At 29.8% G+C, this 23,705-nt stretch overlaps 1 protein-coding gene across 1 annotated transcript; it reads left to right on the top strand.

Annotated features, from left to right (window-relative positions):
- The first annotated feature begins 1,571 nt into the window (after positions 1-1,571).
- LOC132311485 (disease resistance-like protein DSC1) lies at positions 1,572-5,909 on the top strand. The gene is made up of 5 exons (XM_059809397.1): positions 1,572-1,802; positions 1,912-2,934; positions 3,031-3,532; positions 3,758-3,857; positions 4,276-5,909. The coding sequence occupies exons 1-4, from the start codon at positions 1,605-1,607 to the stop codon at positions 3,814-3,816; spliced, it is 1,782 nt and encodes a 593-aa protein (XP_059665380.1). The 5' UTR covers positions 1,572-1,604; the 3' UTR covers positions 3,817-3,857; positions 4,276-5,909.
- The last annotated feature ends 17,796 nt before the right edge of the window (positions 5,910-23,705 follow it).

Here is a 23,705-nt window from a genome sequence, read left to right on the forward strand (position 1 = left end):
CAGGTTAGGGTTTCCGTGGAATTTCACCTTCAATGACCTTAAAACTTCATGTGAGGTTACCAAATGATCTAATTGAGTTATTTTGATTTCATTTGACTTGTTAAAAGTCAAATTTCTTTCTCTTAGGGTAAAATGACCATTTGATGGTTTGAACAATTAAAATTATTATTAGAATATATTAATTTCTGTTACCCAAACAATTAAAATTATTAGAAGTTCATTCGATGTTTAGTTGATAGATGGTTTGAACTTAATTAGTACGACTGTCAATATGATTAAGATTTACTATAGATGGAAATGAGATACCACTGAATTAAGATGCCAACTGCCACAACTAAGTATAATTTTTCCTTTTTGTCCTTCGACTCATTGAAGTAGAAATGACTAAAGTTTCAATTTTGGGTATTTAAAATTCATTTGAGTTTATATTGAGCAGTTATATATATATATATATATATATATATATATATATATATGAATTCTTCATTAATTTCTTTTTTGTTTTGGAATTTTGTGACTTCATTTGAATATTAATTGATGTATTGTTCAACCATCGCCTAAATATGTACGAGGTAGTCTAACTTGTGGCTTACGAGGTAGTCTAACTTGTGGCTGCCTAGCTACTAGGACCATTTGATTTATGAATTTAGTTGTTTGTTATTGTTCACCCATGTATAATATAAAGACACGCCATGTCGACAATGGAATCAATTTCATACGGCAAAGACTTTGTCACAAGAGGTTCTTGATGATGTGGATCATGTGAGGCAATTAAAAAATTTAGCGGGAGGAAAGAACTGAATAAAGTTGATCATGTACCATATAGGATTGAGCTTTTGAACTACGATGAAGCTCTTCAACTTTTTAGTTGGCATGCCTTCATGAAGAACTATCCAGAAAAGGATTATGTGGAACTGTCATTGAGTGTAGTACGTTATGCCCAAGGCCTTCTGTTAGCTCTTCAAATTTTGGGTTCTTTATTATATAAAAGAAGTAAGCAGCTGTGGGAAAGTGAATTGGATAAATTAAAAAGAATCTCAAACAAAGAAATTCAAGATGTTCTTCGACTGAGTTTTGATGGCCTTAATGACACGGATCATAAGAATATATTTCTCGATATTGCATGTTTTTTCAATGGATGGGAAAAAGAATATGTTATGGATTTACTTTCCCCTCGCATTGGAATACATGTTCTTATCGAGCGGTCACTTCTAACTATCACGGATGACAGAAGATTGAGTATGCATAATATGATACAAGAAATGGGTAGAGAAATTGTTCGTGAAGAATTTTGTGATGGTAAACGCTGTAGGATGTGGTCTCTTAAAAATATCAATAAAGTAATCGGAGAGAATACGGTATGCTCTAACTACGTATAAGTTTTGGCAAGTAGTTTGCAAAAGATGACTTTGCTTTATATTCTTTTATACAATCACATTTAAAACTTGTATACATTTACTTTTAATTAGGTTTTAATGTAATTTGGTAACTTGCATCTTGTTCTTGGTAATCAGGCCACAGAAGCAATTGAAGGCATTATGCTAAACATGCCTCGTGGCGATCTATCACAGGAGTTAGTTGTAAATGCTGATGTCTTTGAAAAGATGAAGAAACTAAGACTGTTAAAACTTAGTGGGCCCGTACGGCTTTGTGGACAGCGTACATATCTGTCAAATGAATTACGTTATCTTGTTTGGGATGGTTATCCACTAGGTTTTCTGCCATCTAATTTCCATCCACAAAATCTTGTTGAACTTCAGCTTCCAAGTAGCCCTATCAAACAAATTTCAACTGCAATCAGCGTAAGACCATCACAGTTTTTTTAAGCACTTACTTACACATACACATGATTAGTACCGTTGAGTTTTTTGAAACTAATTTATTTGTTTCCTTCGCTTATTCTCTTTGCAGTCTTCAAATAAGTTAAAATCGCTTCGTCTTAGTTGCTGTCGATATTTGAAAGAAACTCCTGATTTGTCCAGTCTCCCATGTCTCGAGCGTTTACATCTTATGGAATGTGTAAATTTAGTTAAGGTTCACCTTTCCAGTGGAGTTCACAGCAGGCTTGGAAGAGTGCGTCTCGACGGATGTATAAAACTGAGTAATTTGCCAAGAAGCATTCAGTGGACAAATCTGGTAGAATTTCATTTATCAGGATGTGTAAAACTGGAGAATTTTCCAGAGATTCAAGGGGATATGGATCGTTTGGACAGACTTTACTTAGGGAATAGTGGAATAAACGGTTTACCATCATCATTTGAGCATCTTAGTGGGCTACAGGTATTAGATCTAACGGGGTGCCAAAAGCTTAAAAATGTTCCAAACAACATTTTTTGTAGAATGAAGCGTTTACATTCCCTTTATATGGAAAGAGTTGCTATGACACAGTTACCATCATCCATTGAACACTTGAGTAAACTTGGAATACTTTATTTCTCTCATTTTCAAAAACAATATACCAAGCATACCAAGCATTTCCAGATGCCATTTTCATTTTTGGGAAAGAGAAAAAGAGGCAATTCAACTTATTTGCATCTGGAAATGCTCTCCGGTTTGTGCAATGTAACTCGTTTACAACTCAGTAACTGCAATTTATCAGAAGAATCTTTTCCGAATGATATTAGCAGCCTTTCCTTTTTGAAATATTTAGATGTGAGTGAAAACAATTTCGTTCACATACCAGCAAGTTTCATTCAACTCAGGAAACTTGGCTGGATTGATTTGGAACATTGCAGAAGCCTCCGAACGTTGACGTCACTTCCGCCATCCATAAGATATGTGAATGCACATGGTTGCGAATCATTGGAACGGTATTGGATTCCAAGTAGTGAAAAAAGTCCAGACAAACGGATATTCATATTCAGTGAGTGCCACAAATTGGTTATGGATGAGAGGAACAACATGCCAAGTATATCACCAGAAAGTCAGCCCCAGGTTCCACCTATCTCTTTTGATATATATATATATATGAGGAATAACATGCCAAATATATATATAATATATATGATCTATATATGTTTTATGCAACAGGAAAATTTTGGAATCATTTATCCAGCAACTGAGATTCCGCATTGGTGCAGCCATAAGATTGAGGAGGAAGAACGTTTCAAAGAAGGAAGTGGGTTTCAAAGGAGGAAGTATATTGGGGATCATTACAACAATGTCAAAGGAATCTTCGTCTGTGCTGTCTGTGTTGATGTTTCGAAATTTGCTAATGAGCTCTCAAGATCAGTGCTTATTGAGCTGAAAATCAATGGTTATCCCTTGCCGGATCTGGGTTTCTCCTTTGAGAATTTGTCAAACCAAGCAGCAATTTTTACACACACAGCAGAATATTACGATATGGATGAAAAGGACTTTCGACCAATTATAAATTTGATGAAGAAGAAACCAAAGCTCAGCGAAGGCCCTCCCAATATTTGTGATGATAGCTGCTGCATTGAGGCTACAATTCGCTTTCAAAATATGAATGTCAAGAAATGGGGTATCCATATAGTAATGGAGTCAGAGCAAGCTAAGACGTCAGAGCAAGGTGAGTAGTCCCAGTGATATTCAGTAATTATTATGTAAATTAAATTTTCAAAACTCAATCCTTAGAATCACACCAACAACCAACATCTTTAGCTATCATGATTTTTCCAAAAGATTACTATTTATAAATTAAAGAGATTTAGAACAAGATCCCACTTTTCACTAGGGTTAATGTGTGGGTCTTCTTTATGTTTTATTCAATTGACTTCGATTCCATCCAATATAGGTTCCTGTCGAATGGGAAGTGAAGATGAAAAGAAAATTGAATTAATAGTCTCTCCCTGACTCCAGTCTCCCAGCATGGAAATTTTGGCTCAGAATCCAAAGTAAGAAATTCGTTTCTATTCATTTCATCTTATGTTATTTCATGTTTTGGGTTTTTGATTTCTTTGATTTTAAACTTTCTGGAGAATATTATAATATTATCAGGACTTATAATTACGTATTTTTGTAACTTTCTGGGTTTGAACTTGATTTGGGGGACTTTTCTGGCATTTAGGAATACCCAGAATTTTGATTTCTTATATTTGCACCATTAGATTGATAATTTAGGCACATATCCTATGGACATTCACGATTTTTGTCTACTTTTACTTCTTATTGCAATACGGGGCATTACAATTATTTATTATTATTATCATTTTATGTTTTGTTATATTGGGATTGTATTATGATTTTTTTTTTTTTTTTTTTTTTTTTTTTTTTTTAGTGACATACGTATTTAAAGATGTATATCTTTTACAGCTTTATGTCACGGACCTAGAGATTTGGCGCAGCGGCACGGCCCGTGCGGCACCAAGGCGTTGCTTCAGCTAGCGCAAGCGCCCTGGTCAGCCACCACGACCTGCCCTCCAAATGATCCATGCTGACTGGTTTCGGCCTGCCTTGGCCTTGTCATGGGAACAACTCCAGCTCCTGACCAGTTTGTGCAGAGATGGCCAACTCCCTTCTTCATAGTCAAGTCCACGACCAGCGACAAGCACCTCGCATTGAACCGAGTCAACCTGCCTAAACTCTAAAGAGGTACCATCATGTGATCCTGCACGCCCCTTCCCTGGAACCATTCCGAGTCAATGAATGTTCTTAGCCAACCAGCATGCGTGTCTTCTATATTCATGGCGTCGTTAGGAATCGGAACGTGACATTTAATAAACTTCTTTTTTTCAGAAGGAAAACAGGGGAAAATCTTGTATTTCCATGTTTTTGTGAAAACAATAAACTACAATAGTGCTACTTGAGTATCAAATTGAAAAAAAATTTAACGTCCAATTCTTAGATGCTCTTGTTTCATGTGCCAAGTGCTGCTTCATCTTCCATGTGTGCGATGTTGAAGGTCCTAAGTTCAATTTCATGGTGCTTAACATTTCCTTCCTTATTTATTTATTTTATTTTTTGTTTTTATTTATTATCATATTATTTTGTTTACATTATTACTAATTTTTTTTTATTTTTATCATTGTTGTTGATCCTCTTGTTTTGTTTTGTCTGAAATTATTTATTGGGATAGTTTCTTGGAGTTCGTTTTTTAATCTTCAGGGCTTTTTATCTCAATTGCTATTCTAGAAGCATGAGAGAAAGGCTTTGTTAATTTGTGTTGAAGCTTTGAAGGCAATTTCTCTGTGATTAAATTATGGATTTTTTTATATTATTTTTTTTGATAACAAATAAAACCTACACAAAAAAAGTACAAATGGAAAAAGAAAAGAAAAAAGGGGAAAGAATTAATCATTCAGGAAGATACTTGGGTGTGTATTTCTGACGGCAGAGTAGACCTGGTCTTGATTTTTTTAAATATGATAAGCGTTGCTTGCAATATCCTAGGTGGTGATCGCTTTGAGTTATTTTGTTTCCAGTTACTATAACACTTATAAAAGGGTTCTTTTCTTTCTCCCTTTAAAAACTCTCTTTATTAAGGGGCACATTTCTTTCTCACGCCCTCTTTCTCTCTCTAAACTCTTTCTAAATTTTTTTGGCCGCTATGTAATTCTTCCATGTGCTTGATTGACGTTTTCGATGCCGTATGTTTTTGTTGAGAAGATTGAGAGTGAAATTGATAAGATTCGGAAGTTTTGGTTAAGTTTTCGAAAATTATTTTTCTCCGTAAAAGAATTTTTTTTTTTTTTTTTTTAGGACTACCAAACAAACACCATAAAACAAGAAAATATTTTTCAGAAAATATTTTAAGTTCAAACAAATAGAGCCAAAGTGAATACGGAGATTTAAGGGTAAGTTTTGTTCTTAATGCTAACTTCGTATTAAAGACATGCTCTGTGCAGCTTGCCATTGTAATCAATGATCAGTGAATTTTTTTGAATGAATAAGTTAAGGCTTCTAATGAAAATCCTTTTACCCTTTGTTTGTGTTCAGGTTTAATTCTATTCTCGTAAGTTTCTTTTACTGCAGAGCTTGGTGTTTATTTCTCTGCATCCCACATCAAGGTATAGCAATTGTTCTGCTCTGTACCAAGTTAGTATAAGAACAACTTGTTTCTGGTAAGACATGGAGATATAGAAAACATTTGAGTAGCTTTATATGTTCTTGTATATATACATTTTCATGGAGTTCTTTAGATCAATTTGTATATGTTCCAATTAAGATTTGTGTGTTTTAGCTGCAGGAATCACAATTGTAAAATCCGTAATGCCTCTGTTGTATGTATTTGGATGGGACACCAAAAAAACATGCCTCATGCACTGCACTTTTTGAATAAATATCCAAGTAAGAACTGGAGTGCTCGAGGCTTTTTCTGGGTAATGCCAATATTATCTCCCATAATTAATCACTGATTTTTTTTATTTTTTTTATTTTTTCAACTCAATCCTTAAACTATAAAAATATTGCATATATCCCTCAGGGTAGTGTACTTTCCAAGAGTTAGAGAGTCACGTTACTTCATATTTGCATTTAATGATTAAAATACCCTTGCATATGATAGTTGTACCTCCCATTCTGCCTCATTTATTTATATTACCAACTTTAAATCCCAAAAAAATTTCCATAATTATAAATATCTATTCCTGTATTATTATTATTAAATATGCAAAGTGTTTCAGTGTTTCAATATTTCAGTATTTATTTATTAATTGATATAAATTTTATAAAACTCAAAATTACTTAATAAAATTAAAATTAATTCAAATTAACAAAATATAAAAATAGTTTAAGTCAAATTACAAAATCCCCCCATTAGTATTAAGTAAAAATGATTATATGAAACCTCTTATAAAACTAAAGAGTTAAAGAAATAATAATCATATCTTTTCGGCCATTTGGCTAAGATCAAGTGTAATACTAAATTTTTTTGGGTCGGCCTTTTGGCTAACCTTTCTTAGTCTTTTGGCTAAGATCAAGTGTAATACTACTTTCTGCACCTTTGTGCAAAAGAGTTCAGTATTTATTTATTAATTGATATAAATTTTATAAAACTCAAAATTACCTAATAAAATACAAATTAATTCAAATTAACAAAATATAAAAGAGTTTAATTCACAATAAAGAGTTCTCATTAATTATTATATCCCACGATATAAATTCTATATCTATATCTATTATTAAATGTGCAAAGTATTTCAGTATTTATTTATTAATTGATATAAATTCTATAAAACTCAAAATTACCTAATAAAATTAAAATTAATTCAAATTAACAAAATATAAAAATAATTTAATTCAAATTATAAAATCCCACATTGGTTTTAAGTAAAAATGATTACATAAAAGCCTCTTATAAAACTATAGAACTAAAGAAATAATAATCACACCTTCTCAGCCTTTTGGCTAAGATCAAGTGTAGTACTAATTTTTTTTGAGTCGGCCTTTCGGCTAACCTTTCTTAGTCTTTTCGCTAAGATCAAGTGTAGTACTACTTTCTTGGTCTTTGTGCAAAGAGTTTCAATTTTTATTTATTAATTGATATAAATTTTATAAAACTCAAAATTACCTAACAAAATTCAAATTAATTCAAATTAACAAAATATAAAAGAGTTTAATTCACAATAAAGAGCTCTCATTAATTATTATATCCCGCGATATAAATTCTATATCTATACTATTATTAAATGTGCAAAGTGTTTCAGTATTTATTTATTAATTGATATAAATTTTATAAAACTCAAAATTACCAATAAAATTAAAATTAATTCAAATTAACAAAATATAAAAAGAGTTTAATTCAAATTACAAAATCTCACATTGGTTTTAAGGAAAAAAGATTATATGAAAGTCTCTTATAAAACTATAGAGCTAAAGAAATAATAATCACACCTCGGCCTTTTGGCTAAGATCAAGTGTAGTACTAAATTTTTTTGGGTTGACCTTTTGGCTAACCTTTCTTGGTCTTTTGGCTAAGATCAAGTGTAATACTACTTTCTCGGCCTTTGTGCAAAGAGTTTTACTATTTATTTATTAATTAATATAAATTTTATGAAACTCAAAATTACCTAATAAAATTCAAATTAACAAAATATAAAAGAGTTTAATTCACAATAAAAGAGCTCTTATTAATTTTATATCCCACTATAAAAATTCTATAAAACTCAAAATTACATAATAAAATTAAAATTAATTCAAATTAACAAAATATAAAAAGAGTTTAATTCAAATTACACAGTCTTTCATTGGTTTTAAGTAAAAAGGATTACATAAAAGCCTTTTATAAAAGTTTCAGTGTTTCAGTATTTATTTATTAATTGATATAAATTCTATAAAACTCAAAATTACCTAATAAAATTAAAAATAAAATTAATTCAAGTTAACAAAATATAAAAAAAAAGAAGTTTAATTCAAATTACAAAGTCCCACATTGGTTTTAAGTAAAAATGATTATATGAAAGTTTCTTATAAAACTATAGAGTTAAAGAAATAATAATTACACCTTCTCGGCCTTTTGGTTAAGATCAAGTGTAGTACTAAATTTTTTTGGGTCGACCTTTTGGCTAACCTTTCTTGGTCTTTTGGTTAAGATCAAGTGTAGTACTACTTTCTCGGCCTTTGTGCAAAGAGTTTCAGTATTTATTTATTAATTGATATAAATTCTATAAAACTCAAAATTAATATAAAAGAGTTTAATTCGCAATAAAGAGCTCTCATTAATTATTATATCCCACGATAAAAATTCTATAAAACTCAAAATTACCTAATAAAATTAAAATTAATTCAAATTAACAAAATATAAAAAGAATTTAATTTAAATTATAAAGTCCCACATTGGTTTTAAGTAAAAAAAAATTACATGAAAGCCTCTTATAAAATTATAGAGCTAAGGAAATAATAATCACACCTTCTCGGCCTTTTGACTAAGATCAAATGTAGTACTAAATTTTTTTGGGTCACCTTTTGGCTAACCTTTCTTGGTCTTTTGGCTAAGATCAAGTGTAGTACTACTTTCTCGGCCTTTGTGCAAAGAATTTCAGTATTTATTTATCAATTGATATAAATTTTATAAAACTCAAAATTATCTAATAAAATTCAAAATATAAAAGAGTTTAATTCACAAAAAAGAGCTCTCATTAATTATTATATCCCACGATATAAATTTTATAAAACTCAAAATTACCTAATAAAATTAAAATTAATTCAAATTAACAAAATATAAAAAGAGTTTAATTCAAATTACAAAGTTCCACATTGGTTTTAAGTAAAAATGATACATGATAGCCTCTTATAAAACTATATAGCTAAATAAATAATAATCACACTTTCTCGGCCTTTTGGCTAAGATCAAGTGTAATACTAAATTTTACAGTATACTACTCACACAAAATATAATAAATTCAAATTATATTATATTACTTACACAAAATATAATAACAGTAATTACCTAATAAAATTCAAATTAAAAAATTATATTATACTACTCTCATTAATTATTAAAATTCCAATTAACAAATTATATTATACTACTCTCATTAATTATTATATCACATGATTGTAGCAGGAAGGGATTCAAAACCTAAACCAAACCTAAATGGACCAAATAATTCTTTCCACACTTGAGAACAAACATATTTAAATTAAGTACCATATTTGATCTGAACATTTCGGAATAGCTTTAGAGTTACTGTTGAAAATTCAACTTATAATCAATTTTGCTTGACCAAATGGTCCATATATTAAATTATTTGTCAATTTTCATATTTTTTATTTAATAAAATCCTTGATGTAAATGAGTCATGAGTTTATTGTTGTAAGCCACACTAAAAATGATATATTGGAAAACAAAATTTATACATCAAACGACAGAGACCAACCAATATGCAATAACCAACCATGCAGGAAAAGCAAAATACAACACAACCTCTCCTAATTTGAGAACCCCCAAAGCTCTGAAACTTACCACATGCTTCCACGGTAAAAAATTACTAAATTATAATAATAGTAATTACTTAATAAAATTCTAATTAACAAAATATAAAAATAGTTTAATTCACAATTCAAATTATACTATACTACTCTCATTAATAAAAACCTATTCATAAAAAGAGTTTAATTCACAATAAAGAGTTTATTTATTATATCTCACAATCAATAAAGAGTTTAATTAAAATTCAAATTATACTAAAATTCAAAACATATAATAATTAATTTTTCTAATAAAATATTTATTAATTGATATGTAAAATAAAATAATTTTTTTAAAACTCTAACACAAATTAGCTTTTATTATGAGTTTCTTAATAAAATTAAATCTAATTAGACAATAATATATTTAAAGAAAATAAAATAATTTCTATAAAACTCGATGGATCTATAAGAATTCACCTATCCCAATAACAAAAAAACCTGACTTGAATGATCCTGTATTAAGAGCTAAATTGGCTAAAGGGATGGGTCATAATTATTACGGAGAGCCCGCATGGCCCAATGATCTTTTATATATTTTTCCAGTAGTAATTCTAGGTACTATTGCATGTAACGTGGGCTTAGCGGTTCTAGAACCATCAATGATTGGTGAACCAGCAGATCCATTTGCAACCTATCACAAATTACTTATTTTATTTTCAATAAAACTCTATCATACTAGACAAAGATATATTTAAAGAGTTTCTATAAAACTCCAACACAAATTACCTATTTATTTATTTATTGTGAGTTTTTTAATAAAAGAAATCTAATTAGACAAGTATTATTAATGTAAAAAATTATTTATTAATTGATATAAAAAGAGGTTCAAAAATTTTCTATAAAACTCTAACACAAATTACCTATTTATCTATTTATTATGAGTTTTTTTTTAATAAAAGTAAATCTAATTAGAGAAGAATTATTAAAATAAAAAATATTTATTAATTGATATAAAAATAATTTTTAAAAGAGTTTATATTAAACTCTAACACAAATGACTTATTTATTTATTTATTATAAGTTTTAAATAAAAGAAAATCTAATTAGGCAAGAATTATTAATATAAAAAATATTTTTGAATTGATATAAAAAATAAAATAATTTTCCTAAAACTCTATCACAAATTACCTTTTACTATTAGTTTTTCAATAAAAGCTAATCTAATTTGACAAAATTATTAAAATATAAAAATATTTATTAATTCATATTAAAAGAGTTTTAAAAATATTTTCTATAAAACTCTAACACACATTACCTATTTATCTATTTATTATGAATTTTTTTAATAAAATATATAATTAAACAATAATATATTTAAAGGAAATAAAATTTTCTATAAAATCTATCACAAATTTTCTAACTCTAAAGTTTACCTAATAAAATTCAAATTAATCTATTTATCTATTTATTATTATGAATTTTTTAATAAAAGAAAATCTAATTAGACATTAATTATTTAAATAAAAAATATTTATTAATTGATATATAAAATAAAATAATTTTTCTTAAACTCTACCAAAAATTAGCTTTTATTTTGATTTTCTTAATAAAATAAATTAAATTAGACACGGATATATTTAAAGAAAATAAAATAATTTCTATAAAACTTTATCACAAATTATCTATATTTTTAAAAACTCTATCACAAATTAGCTTTTATTATGAGTTTTTCATAAAATGAAATCTAATTAGACAAATATTATGAATATAGAAAATTATTTATTAATTAATATAAAAAGAGTTTTCAAAGAGTTTTTATAAAACTCTAACACAAATTACCTATTTATCTATTTATTATGAGTTTTTTAATAAAAAAAATCTAATTAGACTAGAATTATTAAAATAAAAAATATTTATTAATTGATATAAGATGAGTTTTTAAAATAGTTTATATTAAACTCGAACACAAATTACCTATTTATATATTTTTTATAAAATATTTATTAATTGATATAAAGAGAGAAATTTAAAAGGGCATAAACCTAGAATTACAGAAGCTCCGCCAAAGAGTTTCAGTAATTATTTATTTATATATAAAATACAGAATATAGAAGCTCTGCCAAATAGTTTCAATATTTATTTATTTCTTTATATAAACAAATTTCTTTAAACCTGTAAGGAGTTTTAGTATTTCAGTATTTATTTATTTATATAAAAATATTTATTAAATGATATCAAAAGAGTTTTTATATAAATAAAAAAAAGAAAAAAATAACTCTAATATCTACCTAATAAAATTAAAATTAACCTATTTATCTATTTATTATTTTGAATTTTTTAATAAAAGAAAATCTAAAGTTTCATTATTTATTTATTTATATAAAAAATATTTATTAAATGTGCAAAGAGTTTCAGTATTTATTTATTTATATAAAAAAATATTTATTAAATGATATGAAAAGAGTTTTCATAAAAATAAAAAAAAAAATCTATAAAAGTCTAAAATCTACCTAATAAAATTCAAATTAACCTATTTATCTATTTATTATTACGAATTTTTTCATAAAAGAAAATCTAATTTTCAAAGTAAAATACAAAAGCTCTACCAAAGTTTTTATTATTAAAAAATTCATAATAATAAAAGAAAATATAAAGTGTTTCAGTATATATTTATTTATATAAAAAAATATTTGTTAATTGATATAAAAAGAGTTCTTATTAATACTATTATTAAATGTGCAAAGAGTTTCACTATTTAAGTATCTATTTATATAAAAAGTATTTATTAATTGATATGAAAAGTGTTTTTATAAATAAAAAAAAAAAAAAACACTTTATCAAACTCTAAAATCTATCTAATAAAATTTAAATTTACCAATTTATCTATTTATTATTATGAATTTTTTAATAATAGATAATCTAATTAGACAATAATTATTAATATAAAAAATATTTATTAATTGATATATAAAATAAAATAATTTTTCTAAAACTCTACCACAAATTAACTTTTATTATGAATTTCTTAATAAAATTAAATCTAATTAGACAATGATATATTTAAAGAAAATAAAATAATTTCTATAAAACTGTATCACAATTTACATATTATTATTTTTTCAATAAAACTCTATCACACTAGACAAAGATATAATATTTAAAGAGTTTGTATAAAATTCTAACACAAATTACCTATTTATATATTTATTAAGAGTTTTTAATAAAAGGAAATCCAATTAGACAAGTACTATTAATATAAAAAAATATTTATTAATTGATCTAAAAAGTGGTTTTAAAAGAGTTTATATAAAACTCTAACACAAATTACCTATTTACCTATTTATTATGAGTTTTTTTAATAAAATTTTTTTAATTAGACAAGAATTATTTATATAAAAATATTTATCAATTAATATAAAAACAGTTTTTAAAAGAGTTTCTATTAAACTCTAACACAAATTATCTATTTATTTATTTATTATAAGTTTTTTAATAAAAGAAAATCTAATCAGACTAGAAAAACTCTACCACAAATTACATATTTATCTATTTATTTTGAGTTTTTTAATAAAAGGAAATCTAATTAGGTAACTATTGTTAATATAAAAAATTATTTATTAATTAATATAAAAAGAGGTTTTAAAAGAGTTTCTATAAAACTCTAACACAAATTGCCTATTTATCTATTTATTGAAATCTAATTAGACAAGAATTATTAATATAAAAAAAAATATCTATTAATTGACATAAAAAGAGTTTTTAAAAGAGTTTCTATGAAATTCTAACACATATTACCTATTTATCTATTTATTATGAGTTTTTTTAATAAAATAAAATATAATTAAATAAAATAAAATAATTTTTATAAAATCTACCACAAATTGAATGTTTTATTTTCTATAAATTTCTATCACATTATCTACAAAAATATTTAACATGTGCATCGCAAGTGCCTTTTCCTAATATATATATGTGTGTGTGTGTGAGAGAGAGAGAGAGAGAGATTAAACCTCGTGGCAAAAGTGAAAAAAAAAAAAAAAAAAAAAAAAAAACCCTCTAAAATATCCTCTTTAATTACTTCTAGAGAATGTTTAAGCCATCCATGATGTGCAATTTGTTCTTGGCAATGTAGTGTGGTCGCAAAATTAGAGCCACAAATTCAACTGTAAAAAATTTATTTTTTTAGTTTTTATTTTTTTTTTTTAAATTATTTAAATTATTTCGTAAAGCGTGAATTAAATTAGGGAGTCGTCAATCTTAGGAAGCATGTACATGCGAAAAACTGTAAAGAGGTTTAATCATTTGGTTATTTTTTAGTACAAATATAAATTTTTTTAATGAAGTTGCCCCGAAATGGTCACTAAAGTAGAATTGATGTATCGCAATTTGTGTAGTTGGGTGCGAGACACTCAACGAGTTACAAATTGCACAATTCCCAATGGTGAAGGTGAAATACCTATATGTACTACAAATGATATGGGACTTTTTGGGATAAAAATTCAAAGGCGAACTCGTGTATACTCAGGCTCAAAGTAGACAATATCATATCATATGATGGAATGGGTAATTACAAATGGTATAAGAGCCGATATCTTGTCAAAAGTGTGGCCAACGAGGGCGTTAGGTCTTGTAATGGAGTGATTATGGCAACCTTTGTGGTGGGTGTGAGACACACGGTGAGTTAGAGGTTGTATAATCCTACATTGCCTAAGAAATGTGAAGGTAAAGTACTAGTGCTTATATATGCAAGCTTAATCTCCGAATTGTATAAGGCCATTTTCGGTAATGCCCAATAACAAAACATGTGCTTACTAGATTGCACAATTAAGTAAAGTGTGTCATGTATATTTAAAAAAAAAAAAAAAAAACTAGATCATTTTCTTCAATTAAGGGGAAACTTACTCAGAATTCATAAATTGGAAGAACTTTTTTTTTCTTTTCTTTTTTTTTGAACTTAAAACAGTTGACATATATAAGATGGGGACTTCAATTTAGGCTATTTGGCTACAAGCACCAACATTTTATCACTAGACTATCACACCACACCTAATTGGAAGAACTTTTATCATGATTTATGTGAGGGGTAAAATGATAGGGAAAAAAAAAATTATTATATAAAAAATGAGCAAAAATCACCTCAAGTCCTACAGTGCCCCATTTCCTCCATTTTGGGTCAACGAACAGTGTTAACCATGTTTGGGTAAAAAATATATTTTTGGAATATAAAATTTTGGTGTGTATATATATATATATATATACTGTTGAAGAATACCCTTTTTGTTCCCTTCCTTATTTCTGCTTCCTCTTCCCTCCCTCATTTCAGGCGACATTTGAAATAGAAATAAAATCCCGCCTTAGCCTTCGTCTCTCCTAAAATATGAAAAAAGTCATTTTAGAAATTTATTTCTTTCCAAATAGAATCCAGAAGCAGTGATTGTTGTGTGAATTAACCCAAAAATTGGATGCTACAAATTGTTTCCAAATAGAAGTAGTGCTTTTGTCAGTCGCAATGAAATTGCAGATTCTGATTTCCTTCCAAAAAGAAGCAGCAGTGGATTTCCAAAGCTAAGCGGGAGTGCATTTCCAAATTGAAGCAGGAAATCGCCTTATTTCCAACCCTAATCAGGTACGATTCATAATTTTGAGATTTGATTTTGAAGGAAATCTTCTTATTTCCATAAGAACTGAATGGCAGAAACAAAAATATATAGACAAAATTTTGGTAAGAAACCCAGAAAAAGAAAATTATTGGTGAATTTGAATTCATCGCTATTTTATTGCGCAGTTATTAGGGGTTTTAATGCTTGTTTGTGAGGAAAAAAAAATGAGAGGACAAAATTTTCGTAATATAAATCTCAAAGTATTTGTAAAGTATATTCCAAAATTTTCCTAGTGTGAATCCCAAAGGTTTCGTAAATCACATCCCAACTTCTTGAAAAAGTACATTCCAAAATTTTTCCTAAGGTGAGTCCCAAAGGTTTCGTAAATCACATCCCAACTTCTTGAAAAAGTACATTCCAAATTTTTCCTAAGGTGAGTCCCAACTATTTCGTAAGGTGAATCCCAACTGTTTGGTAACATAAATCCCAAATTTTGCGTAATATTAATCCCAACATTTTCCGAAAGTGTATGTGAAATTAGCATGACATATATGTTTTGTTGTGGTAACGAGGGTTTTTATCATCATTTATCTAGGATATATTTGATTGATACATGCAAAGAAATGAAATGAATGAGATATATGTCAAATTTAATTTCTTATACATGTGAAAAGGTTTTTTATTTGATTGGTCATACAAGTGAAAAGGTTTTGTATTTGAGCCACTGAGATAGAACATACTTGGGATGTAGAAGTAAAATTATTTTTTCTTAATTCAATATTTTGTGCATATGTGAGAAAATGTTTTGTATTTGAGGCATTCAGATGGAAGGTGAAGTAAATAATATTCAAGACACAACAAACGGACGAAACGTTCCTGTTGTAGAACCGGAAGTGATTAAATGGAAACCAAGGTATAAAATGGAGTTTGATAGTGAGGAAGAGGCATATGATTTTTACAATGCATATAGTGGTCGAATTGGTTTTAGCATCCGGAAGGAGTATGACAATAAAGTTAATGGAAGAATTACATCAAGGGCGTTAGTTTGTAGCAACGAAGGTGTGAAGGGGACTGACAAACGGGATGTATTTAAAAAGACTCCCCAGACTAAAACACGAACCAATTGCGGTGCACGAATGGTTATTAGATATGATAAGACAAAGGCAAAGTATGTATTTTCTAATTTTTTTACCAAGATTTGCATACAAGTTATATAAACCTCAAAAACAATAAAGACACTAAGATTGTAAACCTATAAACATCTCCTACCTTAATTTGAGATGAAAATCTCAAATGACACCAAAATGAAACCTCTCTGAATCCGACGATACTTCAGGGTTACGATGGGGACAACAAGGGGAACAACAAACCCTCTTACGGCAACACCAAAATTCAAACCCGAACTCAAAACTCGAACTAAAAAATGGTCAAAACTGGATTCGAAAAGAAGGGAAATGAAGGCCTCGTCAAGGCCGACGATAAAGCCTTCATTGGCGAGGGAAAAATGCAAGAAGAATGAGACCAAATGGAGAAAAGAAGGAAGAAGGAAGAAAGAGAGAGTGTTGGCCGACCATGGGAGAGAGAGAAGAAATCTGAAAATTTCTCTCTCCTCCCCCCTATTTATAGAATTCTCAAAAAGTTCCCCGAATGAGTCCCGCGCGGCCCCGAAAAGTGAAATCTGTCCAGACGCACTCAAACGAAAAAACACCATGAACGAAAAAGAACCGAAATGAAAAACAAAGTGAAAATGAATCCCGTACGAGGATCTAGGCCCAAAACAGGACACTTGCATTAACTTTCGTTAATTGCACAAAGGCCCCTCCACAAAAGGATAACTGCACAAATGATCCAAAATGAAAATATCTTCAAAAAGATACTTCTTAAAAACCCCCACGAAAAAAAATCTTCAAAAGATATTTACGAAAAACACCCAAGAAAAGAAAATGTTTTAGAAGAAACTCTACATCCATACCGTTACGGACACAACGAACAACCAGCGTACTTTTCTACAAAAGTAAAGATGCGTATTTCGTGGAAACCAAATGGAATGAAGGTACACGAAGTTGAAAATCAAATCCGTGCACAAAAAGTGAGGTTACGCGAAGGAAAACGATAAACGGGAAAAAAGACGAAAAAGAAAAATGTCAAAAAAAGTGAGGAGATGACACGGTCCTCATAAAACGAAGTAAAATCTCGAGAGGGAAGAGTGTCAGAGACCATTCTTGAGCACTTAGGACAACCCGAAGGGACAAAACTCGAACTTAGAAAGTTAAATATCAATGGAAAAAAAAAATATCCGTAAAAAAAGGAAAAAAGAAAGGAAGAAAAATGACAGGGTCATTACAGGGATATCCCGTCCAACAGCTCTTGACTCCAGGCTTACACTTGATCTCTGTAGAAGTATTGCTGGTAGATCAAATAATACTTCTCTAATGCTTTGACCTTTCCAAAGTGTGACTACTTCACCCTATTAATTTCTTCAAGATCTGAATTTGACGTAGAAGAAATAAATCTGCTTTCTCTAATCGTTATAAATGCAATATTCAATAGACATTGAACATGATCAGGAATTGAACAACACCCTAAAATTACTTTTGTGTTTATGTGTGTGTTCAAGAAATAAAATCAGAAAAATCAAATTGATTTTCTGAATAAAATCTCTCAACAAGGCTTTTAAAGAATGAGAAGTTTTAATGCAAAAAAGCGTACCAACTTGGATGAGAAACAAAGTTTATATAGACTTTCAAAAACCTAGATATGCTTAGAAAATAAGTTAATTTCGTGTATAGGTCTTTTGGAAAGAAATCTATATCAAATAGGAATTTTCAAATAGGAAGTTTAAACATAACAGGAAACCAAGTTACCTAAAACTGCAGAAGAGCTTGAACCGGTTCAGAGTCCTTGAACCGGTTTAAGTTGGCTAGTAATGAATTGGATTCGGAGTATGAATCTTGAACTGGTTCAGCTACAAGAACCGATTCAAGTTGGCCAGACTTGAACAGAAGGAGTAAACACTTATAAAAATTTCGGTTTTGAAAATTTTGAAAGACATACCATGTATGTAAGTGTTCTAACCTTCTAACTCAACTTCCAAAAGTGTTGTTCATACCTTTTTCATAGACCTCAATCTATCAAACATAAACAACTCTTCAATTCCGCAATCGATCTTGATCTTGAATTTTAAACTTGAAAATACAACTCGATCGGACTTGTTTTGACACCGAAATTAGCCAATTACAAAATATATATCTCACAATATGTTTAGCAGATTCAGCTGCAATGATGATACTGTACCAAAATCCTTGCATCACCAGTGCAGGTTATATTTGTTGGAAGTAACTTCAAACCCAGCTCAGCGCCGACTTCTTTGCATCAGCGCCAACATATGTTCACAACCGGTTCGGCGTCGTCGTCACAAGCATATCATTTCTCGTCACATGTGGTTTCTTTTGAGCTCTCTATTGAAGAGGTGAAGGTGCTGACAGTGGCGGAGGTGGGTTGTGATATTTTTTTGAAAAATAGGAATTGATATACGCCTATTTTGAAAAATAGGGACCGACAATGGTTGAAAAGGAGGGAAACATTGTGCACAAAACCTATACTAGATAAGGGTTTTTGCACTTTACCTAAAAGGATGACACTATTGAAGAGCTAAAATTGAAGTCAATTCATAAATTTTTAGTATTGTTTTTTATTTTTAAATTAGTGATCAAGAAGTTTAACTTTAAAAAGTAATATATTTGCTTCAGAGAAAGGTTGATTAACTCTAGACATGCTCTCTAAGATCAACTTCAATGCTTTTTCATTTTGGGCTCTCAAACTCATAATTTGAGAGATGGGTAAAAAGGGGCTCTCCAATGGCCTTTCCCTGGCCTCTTAAAATTTGAAAATCTCAAATTTGTTCTCAAATGTAGGAGCTGCCAATAATTTTTGGCAAGTCTCTTTTAATGCCCTACGACGCCGTTTCTCTCTATCTCCCTCAATCCTCTGTTGCTTTCTCTAGTCCTCAATATTGCTATCTCTGTCGTCTCTCTTTCCCTCTAATCTGCAATGAAATCTGCTGTCATTCCGTGTTCATTGTACCAATATTCAGTATTCACATAACAAATATATACATATAGAGAGAGATAAAGAGAGAGAGAGTTTAAGCATCTAATTTATACAGAAAGAGACAAGAGGACAGCCCACACTCTGCCTACGCGATATCTTCTGTCAACCACAAGTTTAAGCTATTTCTGAACTTTGGCGGCGGATTCGACGATTTGGCCTTGGGGCAGCGGTGAGACCTAGCGGCAGTGTCATAGGCGCATGCGGTGGCGTCATGAAGTCAAAGGTACCGAGCCAGACTCGGGTCTTCTTCCAGTGGTCTCTGATCTCAGCGGCGAATCGACCCCACGGCCACTTTCGCACGTCGCCGTGGTCCGATCGTGGCTCCCTCAGCCGTCGCCATGGTTCTGGGTCGTGGCATGAGCTACGGTGAATCTGTTTCTCTCTCATTTCTCTCTCATGTCAAATCTATATTTACAATGGAAAAAGAATAGTGGTTGAAAATGAAAGTTGAAAATGGTTGTTGAAAAAAAAAAATAGTGGTTAAAAAATAGCAACGCACTATTAGAGTAGAATTGTTAAAATATATCATTTTGACACTGTAACACCTCTCAAAATATGAATTTGACGTGCACAAATAACTTTATGCATTGGACATGGTCTAACTTGGCATTGCTCAAATGTAATTCTCTTGCAAATATTTGAGGATTTAAATATTTCTTAAGGTGGGTGTGAACACAGTTAGACGTTTGTACTCTCTTAGGTCCCTAATTTGGCCCACCGACGGCTTCCCACACCGTAGAGATTATTATTGGACTGAATGATTGAATGATCCAACTTGCAATTAAGTTTTCAACAACTTGCAATAAAGTCTGCATATTTAAAGTTTTAATTTTCTGATCAATAAGGCTCACGACAATGACAATTTACCATCAAGTTCCACATATATCAACTCATCCTGCAAAAACAGGTCCTCATCTGTACAATTTTCATCCCCAAAAGCAAAGCCTGTTTTTTAGAGTCATATATTCTCATTTTCTGAAGGGAGGAAAGTTCACAGCAATTTATTTCTTTGTACATTCATACTTGAAAAGGATATCTACAATGCTGCTGGGTATAACAGACACAGTGACGTCAAGCTTAGTCAATAGCATGTGAGCATTTTGGTAATTTTAGATGGCAATTTGAGGGATTTTAATATATTTGATAGATCCGTCAGTATATTTGACTGTCCGTCACACATAAGAAAGATCCGTGTAAAAAAGGTTTGGAGTAAATTTTCAAATCACAGTGAAGGTCTGTGTAATTATGATGAATCATAGTACAAATTTATATAAATTATCTAATTATTTTCACTTTACCTATGATGAATCATAGTACAAATTTGTATAAATTATCCAATTATTTTCACTTCACCTTTAATGTGACAAAATGTACTTATTTGATAAACCAGAAAGCTAAGACGCAAAGACTTCGATCATGATTTGGGTGTGGAAGTGGTATAGCTAGTTAAACAAAATCAATTGCGTGTTGAAAGACGGTCTCGAAGTCTTTCTTGGGTGCCCAATCAAATTGCGTGTTCAATAATTCTTTACCCTACAATCAACTTCCACCTACATAAAAGTTCAACTCAAAGTCACCAGTAACTTCCTCCAATGCAGAGCACGAAGGGAAATTAAACTCTCTCAAATAAAAAAAAATGAACGTTTGAACTTCTTTTTTATTCACATTCATCCTCAACAGGTACAAATCTATCACCTTCCTCTCAACAATTCAACCCGTGTGAAGTGAAATGAGTCAAAATGAGTATTCAACTCACCAGATCGCACAACTAATACCAGATTGAGCAATGAGGTACAGAGTAAATTGTTAGGTCATTTTCTTTAATTAAGTAGGGCCTACTCGAAAGCAAAAGTTACAACTTAAAAGAACTTTTAATCATGATTTATGTGAGAGATGCTAGGGAAATAATGTGAATTGTTAAATCACCGTTCTTTGATATGGGAGTAACAGTGTTGGCCGAGTCAGGTTTTAAAAACTATTCCTTTAAATAGTTATTGAGTGTTAGTATGCCCAACTATAGACCATGCATCATTTCAAAAAACAGTTGATTCTTCTTCCTAACCTACTAACTCCGACTCTCTAACTATTGCCATGCAGATGATCAAGAAATTTAACTTTAAAAAGCTATATATTTGCTTCAGACAAAGGCTGATTAACTAACTCTAGACATTTTGCTCTTTATCTTGAGAAAAATTTAATTGTGCCAACTTTAGTGATGATATAATATTATCAGCTTATAAAATACTATTGTGTAGTGGATAAAATCTATTAAGATAAAATAATTTTACTTATATGATATTGTTGTATACATAATATGTTATATACATTTATGGTATCCACTAATTATGCAAATAGTGGTGAACTAATTTGTGCATTATATAAATGGTGGACATAAGTGGTGCATTATGTATGGTAGTGGTGAACTAATTTGTGCACTATTTGACAATGTAAATGCACCGGTTGAATAACAGAAATAATAGAATTCTCTCACCCTACATTCTTCGCTTTATTTGTGGTATAATTTTATGTTTTAAATTTTTTTTATATTCAAAAAATATATAATATAATTAATTAATAACATAAATAATAAAATATAAAAAATATATGAAAATATTTTTTCTCCTATTTGAGGATTTAAATCTTTCTTAAGGTGCGTGTGAACACAGTTAAAAGTTTTTACTTTCTTATTAGGTCCCTAATTTCCCACCGACACCTTCCCACTCAGTATAGATTGTTAGTGGACTGACTTTTCAACTAGTTCCATTGATTGGCCCACCGATTGTCTGCATATTTAAAGTTTTTTTTTTCTGATCAGTAAGGTTCGCGACAATGACAATTTACCATCAAGTTCCACATATGTCAAGTCATCCTTCAAAAAAGTTCCTCATCTGAACAATATTCATCCCCCAAAGCAAAGCTTTTTTGAGTCATATTCTCACTTTCTTGAGGTAGGAAAGTTCACAGCAATTTCTTTCTTTGTACATTCATCCTCCAAAGTAAAGCTGAGTATTGGAAGAAAAATAATTGCTTCTTCTTCTTCTTCTTCCTCCGTTCCTGGATGGAATTATGACGTCTTTTTTGAATTTTAGAGGTGAAGATACTACGAGTTCATCCAAGCACCATGAGGAAGATGCAAAATCTTTGAGGACCATCTCTATATGGCTTTGCGTCAAAAAGGAATTTACACCTTCAAAGATGATGAGAAACTCGAGAGAGAAAAATCGATTTCTTCGAAACTCCTCAAGGATATCAAGGAATCGAGAATTGCAGTCATCGTTTTTTCAAAAAATTATGCATCTTCCTCGTGGTGCTTTGATGAACTCGTAGAAATCACTAAATGCAAGAACATGATGGGATTGATAGTTTTCCCAGTGTTTTATGATGTGGATCCCTCGTAAGTACGAAAACAAAAGCCAAGTTTTGCATAAGCATTTGGAGAGCATGAAGAAACTTTTGGAAAGGACAATGAAAAGCTGATCCGGTGGAGGGCTGTTAGGATATGTGTACCCTAGTATAGCAAATTCTAATTTTGGATTGTAAAAGTCATGGTTTCTTATCTGGATATTATTATTAAAGCATTATACAATTGGTGAATGGAATGTATTATTTTTCGATTCTTTATGGAATTGATTGTGTCCGCTGGATTACAAAATATATTTATATATGTATGTAATGGCAATTAATACTATGTTATAAATTAGTAATCATAAATGGTTTAAAGTCGGTAATTATGGATGGACATTTAATTAGTTAAGATTTAAACCGAGTCCACGATAGATTGAGATATATTGCGAGAGCTGTCGTATGCAGTTGCTCTCTATCACAGTCATGGTTTTTGACTCTCAAGTATGAGAGAAGTATAGACTCTTTTATTAATTAATAATTACCTTGATTTGTTCGGCGGATACCTCGGGATCCTTAGATCGACACTTTGGGTAGTTATGTAATTAATAATTAGAGGTCTATATTCTCAATATTTGCATCAGTGCTATTTGTATTTATTTTGTTTTGATTATGGTTGATCACAAATTAAATTCGAAGGCCTTCGTATGTTTTAGACAAATGTTTTCTATATATATTTATTTAATAAATTATTATTATTTTTTGTCAAATAAATATTTTATTGTGATCGAGCCGGAAATAATCAAAGGTAACAAAATAATTATATTAATTATGTTGTCG

The sequence above is a fragment of the Cornus florida genome, unplaced genomic scaffold (assembly GCF_030987335.1).
Source record: "Cornus florida cultivar Cherokee Brave unplaced genomic scaffold, ASM3098733v1 CherokeeBrave_3.0.0_Hap2_Chr06, whole genome shotgun sequence".
NCBI lineage: Eukaryota > Viridiplantae > Streptophyta > Magnoliopsida > Cornales > Cornaceae > Cornus > Cornus florida.